Below are 18,330 nucleotides of genomic sequence, written 5' to 3' on the forward strand. Positions count from 1 at the left end.
CTTTTAAACTTTCTTAATGTAATATGTTTATACAAAACCTACTAAACTAAATATGTAGAGTAGGGGCCGGGTCACAACGTCCGAGGCCATACAGTCCCGGACATTAAGTCGCGTTTTTTTGCGAAATAGCGTTCAAAAGTTTGGATGCGTGCCGGGGAGTGGATCTGGTGTGATGGTTAGAACAGTTGACTATCACGCCGAGGACCTGGGATCGAATCACACTCCCGACAAACTCACAAAATGTGGGTTCTTCCTTCGGAAGGGAAGTAAAGCGTGGGTCCCGAGATGAACTAGCCTAGGGCTAAAAATCTCGTTAATACAGATAGAAAAAAAAAAAAAAAAAAAAAAAAAGTTTGGATGCGTCATAATATCCTATGTGCCTTCTTTCCTTGCTGTACGAGCAATTGTTTGATACACTGTAGTTGAGTGCGTCGGGGATGTAGTCCTGCCTCCTTCCTTGGCTGTTAAAATTGATCCCCAACTTCACACTATCTAAGCGTTCGATGAGCAGATTACCATCCCCTCCTCATTGCTTACATAAGAATAAAAGAGGCAGTGAGACATGTTGTGTATCAATGGAGAATAAGCATCGACAGGAGATGCCTGCGGATAATTCATCTGAAGCCGATAGCGACAGAAATTCGAGAGTAAAAGTGAAGGAGGGTCGGCTACACTAGAAGCAGGGCGAAAACAAAATTTGTAATCATGTTTTAGAACTCTTTAGAATGAAGTCCAGCAGCAAACATCACAGCAGAAGTAGGGTCCGAGGCGAGGTTCTGCCTGAGTGAGAAAATAAAATGAACCGATGGAAAATTGACCTAACAGGACTAAAGATATATGAGAATTATTGATTATTGAATTTCGTATCATTATAGATCTATTCATAACTCATTTCAACAATTCATAACAGTCACATCTTGATTTCATTTTCCAGTTGAATTCTGGTTTAGTAAGCATAATGTCCCTGATGATGGTGGTGGTGGTGGTCATATCCGGAATGCTGATGAACTCCGCCGTAGTTGTGTGCATTGGCGACCAGAACTGGAGCAGCATGGGTGTTGTGATGGTGGTGTTCCGGGACGTGAGCAACAACAACAGGAGAATGCTTGACAGCCAATCGGGCTCCGTAACGGGCATGGCCATAGTTATCATGCGATGACACATATTGGGCGTAGTCCTGCTCGTAGGAGTGAGCTGGAGCAAAGTTGTGGCCGTACACGTGGTGGTTGTTGCGTGGATGTGTGTATCCATGGTGCAGAACTGAGTGATCGTTTCCGTGGACCGAAGGAAGTGCATGGGTGCGAGTAACGGTGCTGTAGCTCACAGCTGAGGCCGGGGCATAGCCGTGACCGGAATCAGCATGCCCAGCGCTGACGTAAGCCAGGGAAGCGACCAGAAGGATGAACTAGAATGGAATGCGATGAAAAACTTATAATTGAAATTGTCTTAAGAATGTTCTCTAGATTTCTTACCTTGAACATGTTGGTTGATTTCACTTGAGCGATTGTGAGTTGAAAACGTTAGTAGAAGCAATGATACTGATTCACACCTTCGCTTCAATATTTATAGTTCAGAGTCAAGACACATCGCGTTTGTACCTAACACCATGCTCAAATTGAATCACACAATAATACAATAACATAAAATTTTCCTCATCGCTTACGATTGTGACCTCTATGGTTCGGTTCACTAACTTTGGCCGGTGCACATTTGTAAGAGACGGCATAGGACTTACAGTGCAATAGTGACCATCGACAACCGCGGTTAACCGTAGCGTAGCACAAAACGGAAATGACATTCTCTTCAAAGCGATCTCCTTCCGCGTTTCCGCAGCTATTGTTTACATTTTTTGTGATTAACTAATATTAGAAATTTTACCGATACAGCCCAACTTATAAGCCATGCTCCTGAGTGTGTCTATATCCCAGCGCGACACCTAGGATCTATTCGCCATAGATATCTTATTTTTTGTAACAAAATTCTGTTCGTAAGCAAAAAATTATCGATAGAATCTGACAAGGTTAATTATTCTAAACACATTACTAAACTCAAATTGTAGGCTATAATCCACTTTGACCTACTTCTACGCCCGCGGTATAAAATCCAAGCTTAACCTTTTCATTCAAACTGTAGCAACTAATGCGACCAATTGACCTATCATGTTAAATTACAGATAAAACTCTCATTTAAATAGAATCTAATTTTACAACCCAATAAAATCGCCGTCACACACAACATCCACGTCGTCCGGAAGTGACCTGTTTGCTCACCAACCACAGACAGCTTTGACCGATCGACCGTAGACGGTAGACTGCTACCGCCGCGCCGCCGCCTGTCTCGTAAATTTCCACTGTTTACAAAGTAGTTTGTTTTTAGTTTGCCCTGTTAGGGTGCCTCACCCTCTGCTTGACCACTCCAAAGAGCTCCGTTCCGTAGTCCACAATCGTCGTATGACACATTGTAAACGGAAGCAATTCGGAGCTCTTTTCGAGCGAGAGACACATCATTTTTGCTAGCACGCGTGTGTGTTTTGGCGCAATGTCAGCTTAACTCTAGAGCCAGTGGTTATCAACTTTTTTTTATTCATGCTGTTCAACATCATTCAGGAATCATGTTATGTATTATGACGATCTATATTCTATAGTTGAGGAAATTGTATGACTCATTAAAGTAGGTAAGGTTAAGTATTGCAGGGCCCATATAGCCGAGGCGGTAAACGCACGGGTATTCAGTATGACCATGCTGAGGGTGACGGGTTCGATTCCCGGTCGGTCCAGGATCTTTTCGTAAAGGAAATTTCCTTGACTTCCTTGGGCATAGAGTGTCTTCGTGCCTGCCACACGATATACGCATGCAAAATGGTCATTGGCAGAGGAAGCTCTCAGTTAATAACTGTGGAAGTGCTCATAGAACACTAAGCTGAGAAGCAGGCTTTGACCCAATGAGGACGTTACGCCAAGAAGAGAGAGAGAGAGAGAGAGAGGTTAAGTATTATTATTATTATTATCTTTATTATCGAGACTTTCAGCCGATAGCTGGTTCATCTCCGCAAGGTTAAGTAATTTCACCAAGTTTTGATGGAAGAATTCCACCATCTCCCAGAATTCTTTTAGGAGTGCTGCCACGGACTGTTTCACAGATACCTCTATGAATTTCTTCAGGAATACATGAAGGGATTTGTTTACCTTTCTCGTACATCAAAGTGTACTGAAACGCTAAATGTTTACACAAAAATGAATTTTAGTTAAAACATTTGGCGGGCCAAGTGACACAGGGGAACTTACGTGTTTTCGGCCGTTTTGTTCTCTTCGTCAAGGGGTGTTGAAACCTGTTGAACTCAAACTTGGCCTCAAATTTATCCCAATCACGCTGAATTATACGACCTCGAACACGCCCGATTTCCACTAGATCAAGTAGAACGTGGAGAAATGTGTATGATCGTCGATGAAACTTGTAACCATGCCTGTGGGTCGATCGGCTCGCAAACGTCAAAATGAATCCACCCCAGAGGCTGGCTAGCCCTAGGTCGTGTTCCTTTAACCGGATCTCGGTATTACGGTCAATAAATCGATCTTGCTTGCCCTTCCGTCCATACCATGCAAGCATCCCTTTACGAGCCATGATCTGGTCATCTTATTCAAAACAGTGAAAACAGCTTTCTCGTCAACCGGTTGGTCGCTGCACCCGGAATTAAGCTTGAGCTCCGTCCAGGCCTCTTCTTCGCAACGTTTGTATCGGCCATAAAACTAACTGCATCCTCCTACTCGGGACTCGCTTCCCGCTGGCGACACTTTCTAAGGATGTTTCCTTCTTTTTCGAATCGCTTGAGAACGCTGTCAACTTATCTTCAACCGAATCGCCCTGCCGGTCGGATCACTTTCTTTCTCTCAGAGGAACTCCCGGAAAACCCCTGGAGGAACTCTTGGAAAACCTCGCAGATAAGCTCCCGGAAAACCTCCCGGAGGACTTCCCGGGTGTATTTCCTGTAGGATTCAATAGAGGGAACTCCAGGAACAATCTCCCGAAAGAACTTCGGGGGGAGTCTCCATTGGGATTGGGAATTCCTCGAGGAATCTTCAGTGGGAACTTCTGGACTAATCCCTAGAGAAAACTATCGAAGAAATCACCAGGGAACTTCTGCAGGAATACCGGGGGAACTCCGAGAGGAATCCCAGGCGGAACTCCAGGACGAATCTCTAGAGGGAGCTCCAGGAGAAATCCCCAGTGTGAACTCTTGGAGGAAACTTATTGGGAACCTGGAGGAATCCCCAGAGGAAAGTCCTGGAGGATTTACCAAATGAAGCAGCTGAAGGAATCATCACAATGAGCTGCAGGAGGAATCTCCAGAGGAAACTTCAGAAGGAGTCCCCAGAGGAAACTCCTGTAGAAATCATCAGAGGGAGCTTTTGAAGGGATCCCCGAGAGGAATGCATAGCCCAAGCAACACACATGTTATAATAGAGTTACGACAGCGCAAGTTTTGGTTGTATAGCAGTTTATTTCACGTAATTCCAACATTGTGTTGAAATAACGTAAAATATACTTCTATACAACCAAAACTTGCGCTGCCGTAACTTTTATGTAACATGTGTGTTGCTTGGGAGAGGAATCCCTGAAAGAATTCTCGAAAGAATGGAAAATTCCTTTGAGGAAACTCCTGGAATAATGTTAAGAGGGAAGTACTGGAAGAATACTCAGAAGAAACTCGTGAGGAAGCTCCTATATCCCTTGAAAAAATTAAGGAGGAGTTCGCAGAGGGAGCACCTATTCCCGAACTCCTGGAAGATCTCCAGAAGCAGCTCACGAAGAAATCCCAAGAGACGAATCCTGGAACAGCCTCAAGACTTTTTTCCGTTTATCCCTAGATCCTGGACCTGAAATTTCTAAAAAAAAAACTAATTCAAGATCCTGATTATTAAGAACATGACAAGAGATAAGCCAGCCTCGGGCTGTAAACCTTTCCAATCCTAATCTTTCATAAATTGTTTCAAAAATTTTTCGAGAACTTACTTCAGAATTTCCTCTACAGGATTCTCAACAAAATTCTCCAAGAGAAAACGTTTTATGGGTTTCCTCAGATCATTCAACATAGATTCTTTAAGAAACTCGTACGTAATTTTTCTCTGGAAATCATCAACTTCCTTAGAAATGGTTTTAGTGGTTATTTTAGAAAATCAGATTCGAAGAATTCCTTAAGAAATTCTTCCACAGATTCCTATAGAAATTTCTCTGGAGATTTCTCCATAAAATTTTTTTCAAGGTTTCCTTTAAGAAATCTTTTTTGAACTGTTTTCAAAATTAGCCCATGGATTCCTTTAAAATTCAGAATCTTACTCAAAGATTTTGGTTTTTGAATATATCAAGATTTTTTTTTCAGAAACTCCTTTGTTGGTTTCTTCAGATATTCTTGCAGGATATCTTTAAGATATTTCGCCAGTGCTTCCTTTAGACATTCTTCTAGAAATTTCTCTTGAAATTTATCCAAGAGCGCGATGGTACTTCTTTCTGAAACATCGCCAGTGTTTACTTTGGAAATTCTTCCAGTGATTCGATCTGAAAATCTTTCAGAAACTTCTTCAGGCATAACAACAGAGCTTTCTATAGGGTTTCATTCAGAAATTCTTTCAATTGATTCTTTCATTCATTATTCCGTTTTTTTACTATAGTTAATTCTTCAGAGATTCCTTCAGAAATTCGTTCAGGTGTTTTATTAAGCAGGATTGTAGAGACAATTTTCGCCGGAACGTGTCTTTAAATTTTCACAGAAAATCCTGCAGGCATTTCTGCATTATTGCTGATTCTTTCACAGAGTCCCCCATCGATTCCTTTTGGATTTCCTGCACGTACTTCCACGGAAATTTCTCAAATTATTATAATTTACTCAGGTATTCTTTAGAAATTTCTACAGAATATTTTAAAAGAAATATCTCAAGATTTTTTTTGGGACATTTACAGAAGCTTATCTGAGCGTTTCTACAGGAAATCCTTTAGAAATGAGTCTAAAGATTGTTCCTGCAATACTATCAGAAAATCCTCCCAGAATGTTAAAGAATTTTCTTAAAAATACTCCAATGAACTTTTATAGGAATTCCATCAAGGGTTTTCTGAGAAGTTTTTCCAGAAAATTTATCAGAAATTCTTTTTGGGATTCCTTATAAAATTTCCTTTAAGTTTTTTTTTCAGATATTTCTCTTGGGATTCATTCGAGAGTACTTCCTGAGATTTATTCAGTGATGCTACTGGAGTTTTTTTTGGAAATTTCCTTGGGGATTATTTCAGATAATCCTGCACAAATTCTTTTTGGAATTCATTTGGGGATTTCTTTCAAAAACATCTCCAGTCACATCTTTGGGTTTTTAGGGATTTATTCAGGAATTTCAGTAAGAATTTTTTGAAAAGTTCATCAATAGTGATTTTTTAAATTCATCTAAAAATTTCTTCGAAAATCCTACAAAGATTCGTGGAGCGGACCTGGTGCGGTGGTTAAAGCAAGTGGGTATTACGCCGAGGACCTGGGATCGAATCCCACTGCCCGACAAACTCATAAAATGTGAGTTCTTCCTTTCGGAAGGCAAGTAAAACGTGGGTCCTGAGATGAATTAGCTCAGGGTTCAATATCTAGTTAATAAATTTAAAAAAAATGCAGAGATTTATGTACAAATTCATACATTGATTTTTTTAAAGATGATGCTCCTGCGGTTCCGTCACAGATATCTCCTAGGATTTCTTGAATTATTTCTGTAAAAATCGTTTCAGGGGTTTTACGAATTTCTTCGTGAAATGACACAACACGTTGAATCAAGCCCTGACAAAAAAAAAATTGAAGAAATCCCCGGAATGATTGTCTGATGGAATCCCATAAAAGCTCTTGATGATACCTTTGGAGATTCCAAGAGAAAATTCTTGTTACGTTTTTGGAGGGATTCCTGGACAAAATTCTCCTAAGCAATTTTTAAAGTTATTTCTGGAAGAATTCCTGGATGAATGCCAGGTAGAATACCAGATAAAACCTTTTTAGGATACTTTAATTATTTCTGGAAAAAGAATTATGAGATACTTTTGGAGAAGTTCTAAAGGTTTCTGTCTGAACGATTCCATGAAAAAAAAAAATGTTTTGGAAATTGCTGCTGAAACCCGAATAAAAATACTGATGCAATCCTTAGTTAAATTTGTCAATAAATTTCCTAAGGATTCTTGAACGATTTTCCGAAGGAAGCCTTGGAAGAACTTCTGGAGATACATCTGGATAAATTCTTAGAAAAAAAAAAATGTAAAATAATTTCTGTAGCGCACAAACATATTTTATTAGAATAAACTTTTTAAGGAAATCCTGCGGAAACAAAAAAAACTCAAAGGAAAGCCACTGAAGGAATTTCAGAAAAATAAATGTTTTTGGAAGGACTCTAGAATACCTAAAAGAACTGGAGTGAACTCTCGTTAAGTATTTATAGAAGAATTTCTTGAAAAATTACTTGGGAAATGGCAAAGATAAGATTTTTGCGAAATTCTGTTGCAATTGCTGATAGTATCTTTGCAGCATATTCTATTTTCTGGGAAATCCCCTGGAGGAAAATCCACACAGAAAAAAATATCTAATTAAAATTCAGCGAGAAATCATGCACATAAAGGGAATGCTAGATTTAGTGCACTTTTACATGAGATATAATGTAAAATCACATTACCATCGTGTAAATTTCCGCCAACCATCGCGTACACCATCATGGACTCCACCCGGTTACGTGACTATTAGCGGAAATTTACACGATTGTAACCTAATTTTACATGATATCTCATGTAATTATGCACTAACTCTAGCATTCCCTTTATGTGCATGATTTCTCGCTGCATTTTACATGAATATTTTTTTCTGTGCAGACGAATCTCTGGATACATTTATTTGCACAAAACCACAATTAAGAATCCACATAATCAACAATAGTACGCCACAATATGGCCACCGCTCTCCACCCTCGGTCACGCTCTATGCTCACCAGATCAACAGAAACATCTGTATAAATTTCAGCAACAGCATCTGCAACAGCGGTTGTAAAACAATTATCTGATTTTCTGAATGAATCCACAGAAGAAATTTCGAAAATAATCGCCGAATACCTATGAAAACATATCTTCTGGAATTGCATTTTTTTAAAGAAATTTTTGTTGGAGTTCCTGGAGAAACCCATCTAGATAGAATTGCTAAAATAGCTTTTTAATGAAATATCTAGAAGAATTCCTAGAGTAGTTAGAAAGAAATCCACCTAGACGATGCTCTTATGCCACAATAGTTTAGCTTATTGGAATTTCCCCAACAGGGGAGGAAAAATGGGTATATCCTGATAATATTCCAGTAGGAATTTTACTTTAGAAATATTTGAAGAAATTCATGACGAATATATGAATGAACTTCCTTAACAATCCTTAAAGGAATTTACTAAAGAATCCCAGTAAGAATTTTTGAGGGAATTTCTATAAAATCTCATGGATATATATTTCGTGAGATTTCTCAAGAAACTCCTGAAATATACCCAAGATAAATTTCATGAAAAAACATTCTAGAAAATTCTGAAAAAAAAATGATAAATTCTGTTGTGCTTGTGATTTCTAGGATAATCTACACGTAATTTGCGAAAAAGCCTGTGAAAAAAATTCTATAAATATCCCTGGAAGGAAAATCTCTCCAAGGTTTTCCACATCTGCAATTATTTAAGGAGGAATTCGCATCAAGACCTTTGCCAAAATTTTGAAAATTGACACCTTTTGAGCAAGTTTTCAGTGAATCCATGAAGGAAAGCCCGATGGAAAATGGAAGACCGGGACAAAATTCGCTAGGGAATTCCATAGAACTTCGAAATCATTTTAGGAGAAATTCTCGGCAGAACCCGGAAGCAATCCAAAAAAATAAATAAAGAAACTCAAAAGAGAAAAAAAATGTCAACCTTCTAAACAAATTTCTGAAAGGAAGAATATGGGAAGCATTTTTCGAAAACTATTAAAATATTTCCAAATAGAATTCTTCTGGAAACTTCCAAAGTGAGTAAGTTTATTTAAGAAACTTAACCACACAGAAAGCATTATAAGGAGTGTATCGTAAAGTAGTTGAAAATGTTTACAATAGCCTCAAAAATAGTTTAATACAACTTTTAAGTAATTTTATTTTTGGAGATACTGTATAAATCCTTGAAAAAAGAAATGGCTTTTATGATTTTCTAAAAATGTCCTTTTAACTGGGTTTTTAACCTAGATTACTGAACACATGTTTTTAAATCTTTGCACACCTTCTAAAAAAATGAAATTGCGAAAAAAAATCGATAAGGATCGAAAATTGATAACTTTTTTGTGCAAATGTAATAAGCTCCAGAATCCTCATGATATAGGCGAATTATTTTTTTCATGAAAAATCTCCACTGCATTTAAGCGCAATTCTTAAAAATGAAAAACCCAGATTAATCCACCTAGTGGTGATAGTGCCTTTCTCGTCGAATATGTACTCAAGAGCCATAAACCAAACTGTTCCTGAATTCTGAGAATACTCTAGAGCGGAAAAAATCTCATTTTCTTCTTTTGTCACAGTGCTCGTTGACTTATCAATGGGGGAGTAGAGTTGATAAATAATTAATGTATTTGATGAAAAAATACACAAACAATGAGCAAATCCGCTTAACTCATCGAATTTGGTAATAAATTTTCTAGAGGACTCTAATTTCACTTTAAAATTTAAAAATTTATTGGTTAAGGGGGATTAGAGGCATAATGGACACGTTAGGCCTGTATTACAGAGAAAACCTTAACATATTATCAGTTGGCTTACAACTTTAGTTGGTTTCCTGCGTATTTCAATCATTTATACCAGGTAGAATGTATTTATTGAGAAGAAATAATGAATGGTAAATCGTGTGTTTTAGGGCTGGCAGAGCAGGTACGGGGCGAAATGGACACCCCTGCATATTTTATGCCATTTCTTTGATAACATCGATCAGTTAAGTAATTTGCCCACGGAGATCGATACCACAGATTAAATACTCCATCTTAGACGAGTTTACATAACATCAAAGTAAATTATATAAACTTTAGGCTCAAATAATCCAATTGATTTTCTTCCAAACACTCCTAAGCGCCTAACAGTATGCAATGCGCGTACATCCATTCGTAATTGCCAGTGTTCATTTCGCCCCCAATCGGCTACAACATTGAAATTTCTATTTTAAGTAAATTCTAATCACAAATATAATACTTTATCCATTGCTAAATCTACGCATACATACAGATAAGGTAGCAATTCACTTGTTTTTATGGTGGACACACTCAAACACTCGTAATACCTTATTTGCTGCTACGTTGAAATTATAAAAATTTCACCATATGAAAAACATATTTCAATTTCAATTATATTTAGGTTGATTTGGAGGCACATGAATGGTACTTTTGGAAAAATAGAACGATGACTTGTTCCTTTATACTTATGCATTAAAAGTTTAGCATAAAAGTCAACTTTGAATGAGTGTAATCAGTTTCGTACCTTTTAATTCCGCCCTATGTTGCTTATCCTTTGACAGATATCAAAGGATCTCTTTGACAGATATCAACGGTCTCGACAAAAATAGGGGTGTCCATTTCGTCCCGGATGTCCATTATGCCCCGATCTCCCCTATTTAATTGTGCCCTTCCTTAAAATGATGAATTCCGAATAAAATTTTCAAGGGGGACCCCTCATGACTTGAGAGAAAATCGAAATTTGTGTCAGCCTTATTCAGAAAAGCAACAATTATATCAAAGCCATAATCGAATTTGGAAACTTATTGATGGCTCATATTCCGAAGTTATGTATTATGTTAAACGTTTAAGCAGAGCTGAAAAATATCAAACCTCTCAGTTGACTGCTTGACCAACTTCACTAGCACTGGATGCCGATCATTATCAAGATATTTCGGCAAATTGTTTTCTGCACACTTTAGCCTTTATTTTATTATCATTGGTTATAAGATTTATGTAAAATTTGACAAAAAAAATTGATGATGATTAAGCTGGGCTTGTTAGGGGAATATCTGTAAATAAAAAGAAAATCACGTTAAGTACTGTTCCTTTGAATTCCACTAAGAATTTGCATCCTTTGACAGATACGTATTTCGACCTCAACTGTAAGATCGTCTTCAGTGTCTTGTACTTGAGTCGAGTCAAGTACAAGACACTGAAGACGACCTTACAGTTGAGGTCGAAATACGTATCTGTCAAAGGATGCAAATTCTTAGTGGAATTCAAAGGAACAGTACTTAACGCGATTTTCTTTTTATTTAAAAAAAAATTGCAAACTAGTGAAATTTCTTATAATAAAACCCATTTAAATTTCAACCGTGTTACAGAGCGCGAGGGCTTAACCAGTTGCATCAAAATTGTGCGTAGTAGTTTTAACCACAAAAGGGGATTGATGCTATAAAATTTAAATTTTCCCATACAACGTTGATTCATGCTACTGTATAATTACCTCTCAGGAATCTAAAATGGTGTGATTTGACAAGATCGCTTTAATTTTTAATAAGATTTTGTTCTTTTACGCATAGCTTGCATTGATTTTATTCACCTTCGTAATTTCAGCGATGCATCCAATCCTGATTCTACAACACTGCTGGTAATCTTAGGTGTGGTCAGAGACTATTTTCTTGCTGCCCGTTTATCTGGTTATCCAACATTTTTGATGATTTGATGTTTCATGTGCATGGGTTTGCATGGCACATTTTTAACTGGCCACTTCCGGCGGGACACCTGGAACCGGTTCCGAAAAACAACCGGTTCAGATATGTTATTTGTGGATTGATTGGTAATTATCGGTGACAAATATCGGAAACAGCTTGTTAAGCGTTACGCGTTTCGACCTACTATTCTTCGGTCATCGTCAGACGCATTCAGTTGGATTCACCTCTTCAACTTCGTCAGTTTATTATACATAAGCGGTTCAGATATGGTCTGAAACTATTTTCCTTCTTACCGTTCATCTGGTTATCGATCAAGCAGTTATTTGGTGCGTCACGTGCATAGGTTTGGTTCAGTTTTTTCATTGGTCACTTCCGACGGGATACCTGGAACCGGTTCCGGAACACAACCGGTTCAAATACGGTATGAAACTATTTTCCTGCTAACCATTCATCTGCTTATAGAAAAAGCCACTCTTTGATGTGTCGCATGCATAGGTTTGGTTCACTGTTTTAATTGGCCACTTCCGGCGGGACACCTGGAACCGGTTTCGGAACACAACCGGTCCAGATACAGTATGAAACTATTTTCCTGCTTACCGTTCATCTGGTTATCGAAAAAGCAGCTCTTTGATACGTCGCATGCATGGGTTTGGTTCATTTTTTTTTTTTATTGACCGCTTCCGGCAGGACACCCGGAACCGGTTCCGGAACACTACCGGTTCAAATATGGTCTGAAACTACTTTCCTGCTCACCATTCAACTGGTTATCGAAAAAGCCGCTTTTTGATGTGTCGCATGCATGGGTCATGTTCACTTTTACATTTGGCCACTTCCGGCAGGACACCCGGAACCGGTTCCGGAACACTACCGGTTCAGATATAGTCTGAGATTATTTTGCTACTTCCCGTTCATCAGAAAATCGAAAATGCCGTGGTTTGATGGGTCGCATGCATGGGTTTGTTGCATTTTCATATCTGGCCCCTTCCTGGGGTACCGATCCGGAACACCTAAATGGCCATAACTCTGGAACGGCTGGACCGATCCGAACCATTTTCAATAGGAAACAATGGGACCAGATTCCGCGTCGAATGATCCGTCGGTCGTTAAAATCGGTTGATGTTTTTTTTTTTTTTTTTTTTTTATCTGTATTAACGAGATTTTTAGCCCTAGGCTAGTTCATCTCGGGACCCACGCTTTACTTCCCTTCCGAAGGAAGAACTCACATTTTGCGAGTTTGTCGGGAGTGGGATTCGATCCCAGGTCCTCGGCGTGATAGTCAAGAGGTCTAACCATCACACCAGGTCCGCTCCACGGTTGATGTTTACTATTTAAAAATGAGGTGACCTTTTTTGTACACATACACACACACACATACATACACACACACACACACACACACACACACACACACACACACACACACACACACACACACACACACACACACACACACACACACACACACACACACACACACACACACACACACACACACACACACACACATGCATACACACAGACATCATCTCAACTCGTCGAGCTGAGTCGATTGGTATATAACACTTGACCCCTCCGGGGGCTCTATCAAATTTTCGTTTTTGGAGTGAACATATAGCCTTTCGGTACACCTTGGTGTACGAGAAAGGCAAAAAGGCCATTTTTGAGAAACCCCTTTTTTCTATGCTCCTCCAAATCATGTTTACGCAAATAAAAAATACATTAAAAGAAAAATTCGCAAGTTTTTAAATAGGGTATGTTTATTAATTTATGGACGAGTAAGTTAGAACAAAAAATGGAATTTTATAAGCATTTAAGATATTAAAAGCAGAACTTCAAAGCAAGCTTGCTATTTGATGAAAACATTCGCGAAATGATGCGATTTGCTTTCGACAACGAATACGTTTTCTCCCATCCTCGCTTTATTCAATCAACCTCCCATACGAGTAGCACACGAACGGACTCAACACTAATCAGCATAGTTGACTCTTCCTTTTCGCCGTTGAGCCGTTGCGTTCTAGCCAAGCATCTCTTTTCATCGCTTTCGATGCTTTTCGACAGCTTATCGCGAAGCATCGCTGGCTGGAAGCTTTATTAGTATGGTATCGGTACATGCGAATGTTGCTTCTGTGTGCGTGTCGAGCGTTCGTGCCGTAGCTTCGCAAACCAACCTATTCGGTATGGTTCGGCTGTTCGGGCGAGCGTGTGGCGGCACAGTCAGATGTGTGCAAAATCGTTTGTGATTTACATCATGTTCGTTTTGCCACCTCTTTGCTGCTGGTGATCGCTGATCAGTGCACAGTTCAATCGCACGCGATAAATATACAGTTGATGAGTTGTGATGAGCACTAGTGAGGTGATAATTTGCATCATTGCTTCAAAGTTTGACCAAAAAACAGACGTTTTTTGGAGTGGACCATTTTGTAGATATAGGAGATTTTTCAATCGAAAATATGAATTTTGCAAGTCGGTGTTAAATGATATGTTATGTGTACATAATTGTTAACAAGCATCAATATTTTCCAGATTTTTTATCGTACAAATTTTATTCGCTACAGATTTTTGAAAAGTTGAAAAATCCTAACAAAATTGCATTTTGTGCAGATTTTTATTTTGTAAGGTGTATTCATTTAACCATATTTTCAATAATACTAAACATTTTCCAATTTTTTTCAGGCTGTTCTAAATTTAACTATATTGTGAAGATTTCATAGAAGAACCGAAATGAAAAGACCAACCCAGCTTCGAGATTTAGCATCCTGAACATTTTCAACTACTTTCCGATACACTCCTTAGATTTCATTGAGTCATTTTTGAATGATTTGGTCAGTCCAAACTTTGTAAGTATACCTAAAATACGGAGAGTAATTTTCAAAAAAAATATAAATAAAGAAGGCTTTCCCGAAGGAATACTTGATGGAATTTCTGATGTTGTTTAAGATACGGTTTCGCGCATCAATTTCAGAAAGGTTTTCGGAGCACTTCTCGATTGATTTTCTGGAAAAAAGTCCCGATAAATCGGTGGTGGAATTTTCGAAGGAAATGTAGGTTTTTTTTCCCAAATGAAAGAATTCCTGAGGGATTGCATGTTATGGAACTTATGAGAATTCTTATAGGTCTCGTAGAAATCTCCAAAGTGCTGCCTAGAGAAACTCCCAAAGGAATTACAGGAATTCTTCCCAAATGAATCCTGGTAGGATCTTTCAGGGTAATACAAGTCTAAATTAAAAAAAAATCCTGGAGAAATTTCGGAAGTAATCCGAAAGGAAATTCTCGATCCTTGGAGGAGTTTCTCGTTGAATTCTCAATTGAATTCACGCAAGAATTTTCAGAAGGAATCTGAGAAAGGAATTTCATGAAGAAATGAGCTTCTTGAGGAATTGCCGGTGGAGAGCCGAAGGAGAAATTCTTGAAGAAATTCCTGAAGGACCTAGGGGAATTCCCGAAGTTATGTCTGGTGGAATTCCTTATAAGGTATTTCTGAGAAAATACTTAAGGAATCCCTAAGGGAATTCCCGAAAGCACTCCTGGAGGAATTCTCCAACGAACCACTGGAGGCATTCTCGGGGGAATTCCAGAAAGAAACCCCAGGAAAATTTCCGAAAGAAGCACTGGAAAAACTCCATTAGAATGCTAAAGGAATTCCCAAAGGAGCCCCTGGATTAATTCCCGTAGGAAACAGCGAGGGGGGGGGGGGGGCATTCAACAGGAATCCCTGGAGGATTTTCCAAAACAGTCGAAAAATTTTAGGGGAAAAGCTTGAAGATATACCGAAGGATTCCCGAGCAAAGTCAAACAACAAAATTTCAGCAAATCGAAAACATGGATTTTATTCAGCAACAATTTGATATCATATTTTGATATCAGTTTATCTTTACTTAAATTGATTTCAAATTTTGTTTTCGGTTTGCTGTTATTTTAATCAATGTGAATGTTTGATGGTCGAATAGTTTTTAATCTTTTAGTGAACTATACAAAGAAATTCTTGGGATATATCATTAGTGCAACTACATATTATCGCATTTGTGATTTGATATCAACCGAAAAACTCTAAATTCACGATATTTCATTTTTCTTGCGCTGATAACAAAAACAGTTATCCATTTTCTATCATTGATAGCAGGAGTTGTTTTCAATTTGCTACCACAGGAACATTTTTCTGCTGTTATTTTGAATGTTTTATCCGATAAAACGACCAAAATGACAACAAAATTTGCAATATCACAATATCAAAACTAGTTTTCAATTTGCTATCAGACATTGTTCGGGCTCCCTACAGGAATTCCTGAAGAAATATTTGAAAGAATTCAGGAAAGAGTGTCTGGAAGAATTTCTGGAGAAATCTCCTGAGGAATTCCCGAAGATTCCCTGGAAGAACTTCTGATGGAAGCAACCACTGGAGGAATTCCTCAAATCATCATTTGGAAAGTATTTTTTTTACTGGATTGTTGGTGCAGCTAACTCTTCACTGCTTTTAAAATGTATTATTCCCCAGTGGTTGAAAACCACTGCCTCAGGCAAATCAATTTAACCAGGCAGTAGAGCTTTCAATGTCATCGTGCGTCGTCGTCGTTTCATCTCACCATCAAGATAAGCCAGAGATCACACACTGATGACTGGTTGGACCTAAAGGTGCCTGTAACTGCCTACCTACCTACCGACCAACCGGACATCAGCTCCGACTCCGAATGAGTGCAAGTTTGAATCCAATTTGTAGCTTTGTACCTACCTATGCATAAGATCTTGACCGTCTCCATGGTCTTGTTAATCAAATTGTGATCAATTTTACGAGCGCTGTGCCTGCTTGCTTGCTGGCTGCGGTTCAAAGGAGGTGCCCCCGGGGCATCGCCGCATCGTCGTCGGTCGGATGTGTTGGACACGAGCTGCGTCAGACAGGTTCCGATCCGACCGAAACGGCGCGGCGGGGGGTCCCTGCAAACTTTTTCGCACACACATTTGAAAATCGCCACAATTGGTTATTGAGCTTCATTTGATTTGTGTGAAATTGTGCTAATGAGTCGGGTTTTCATGAGGTGGCGACCTTGAGCAAATCTGCAAAGGGGATGTTTCGGTTTGAGCGAATCTTTGAACAGCGGAAAGATCTGAAATACCTAATCGGTTCTAGCTAGGGGCGGCAAACGGGCGACGCAGAGTGGGCTGAACTAGAAGTGATTTAAATTTATGACCCCAGATGCGATCAATGCGCATTGAGAATGTTCATTAGCGATGGTTGTTGGAGCGATGGGAATCCTGAGAAAAGCCTTATCTAGCGGGGGGCGTTTGTGCTCTTTTTAAGGCGGTACTTTGTATGCAGAATAGGGCCCTGATTGACCATCTGGTGACATTTAGAAAATTGATTAATGGAGGTAAATATTTATAGCTCTGCTTTTGAATTATAACTTCCATTTCTAGAATCAACGCTTGCCGATTAATTAGATGATTTCCAAGAATTCCAGCTACCCTGACATGTTGCATCAGCGCAACAGACGAATGTCAACTAATGAAGATGTAACAGATCCGAACCGCTGTTCAATCACTGGGTTGTAGCAAATGTGCAACATTTCCCTCACACGCTCTTTCAGTTCAGTTGTATGGAGCGTTATCAAACACATCCTAAAATCGAACCGATTGTTTGGGAGCTGCTCTTTATCCTTCTTCCGAGGTGGACTGTATTTTGGATGCGGGTCCAAATTCTTTTGGACTGACTGAGGTGAATTGGCTATGCAGTTGGTTCAGGCCGTCGGTAAGTAGGGATTCTTTCAGGAATGGGCCACAAACTCAGCACACCGATCACAGAAATTAATATTTAATAGTCCATTAAGCATTTATAACATAAACTACATTTATTATTAACTAAAACTACAAATAAATGATTGGATGAAATGTGGCTCCGCCCGAGCCCTATATCAATATCAATTACACTATTGTTCGGTTGCACACGCTTTCCTTCGGTTCCTTTAGGTCTCTCATCGGTGATGTAGCCCTGAGGGGCTCATCGAAGCAATCTTATACTTGAACAACGATGTTTATAAGTTTTCATAAACACATGTACTAAACTTACTTATCCCCCAGTTTACAAATATGTATCAGCTTGTATAAACTTGGCTGAGATCTAGCGGAAAGTGCCCAAAATAGAATGCCCTGCTGTCACGGAAATTTGAGACCTTTCAGTCCAACTTGTACGTTACAAAAAAATCCTCTCATACAAAATGAATCAAACGAGTATGCATTCTCTGCTTTTGACACTAAATTGAATACGGTTGCAGCGATTGTTCACTCAGTTCGGTGATGCTAATGCATCGCTCAAATTTGCGTTGCCATCAATAATCTGTTTTACTTCTAAAGTAAATTAACATTTGGCCTAAAACAGGCTTTGTTAAAGTTGCGTCATAGCTTCAAGGTAAAAAGAAAAGATTCTAACGTATCGTAAGAAAACGCTCAATGATAGACCCAGTAAAAATAAAGCACATCTTAGCAGAGGATCGAAATTTGAAGGACGCCCTAACAGAGAGCCCACCGTACGTTATTTATTGCCATTCTGGGGCATCGATATTATATCTCTCGAGTTATAACTAATGGCTTTGTTGATCAAAAAACATTTTTCCACTATAAATACCGAAACTTGTGATCGAAACTGTATCATTCT

General features: G+C 38.9%; 1 protein-coding gene across 1 annotated transcript; it reads right to left on the reverse strand.

Moving 5' to 3' along the window:
* Positions 1-865: 865 nt before the first annotated feature.
* Positions 866-1,868, reverse strand: LOC115267670 (histidine-rich glycoprotein-like). Its single transcript, XM_062859911.1, has 2 exons — positions 1,473-1,868; positions 866-1,405 (listed from the first exon to the last, which is right to left on the reverse strand). Exons 1-2 carry the CDS (start codon positions 1,479-1,481, stop codon positions 947-949), a joined length of 468 nt encoding a protein of 155 aa, XP_062715895.1. The 5' UTR covers positions 1,482-1,868; the 3' UTR covers positions 866-946.
* Between the last annotated feature and the right edge of the window lie 16,462 nt (positions 1,869-18,330).

Source organism: Aedes albopictus, chromosome 3 (assembly GCF_035046485.1).
Source record: "Aedes albopictus strain Foshan chromosome 3, AalbF5, whole genome shotgun sequence".
Classification (NCBI taxonomy): Eukaryota; Metazoa; Arthropoda; class Insecta; order Diptera; family Culicidae; genus Aedes; species Aedes albopictus.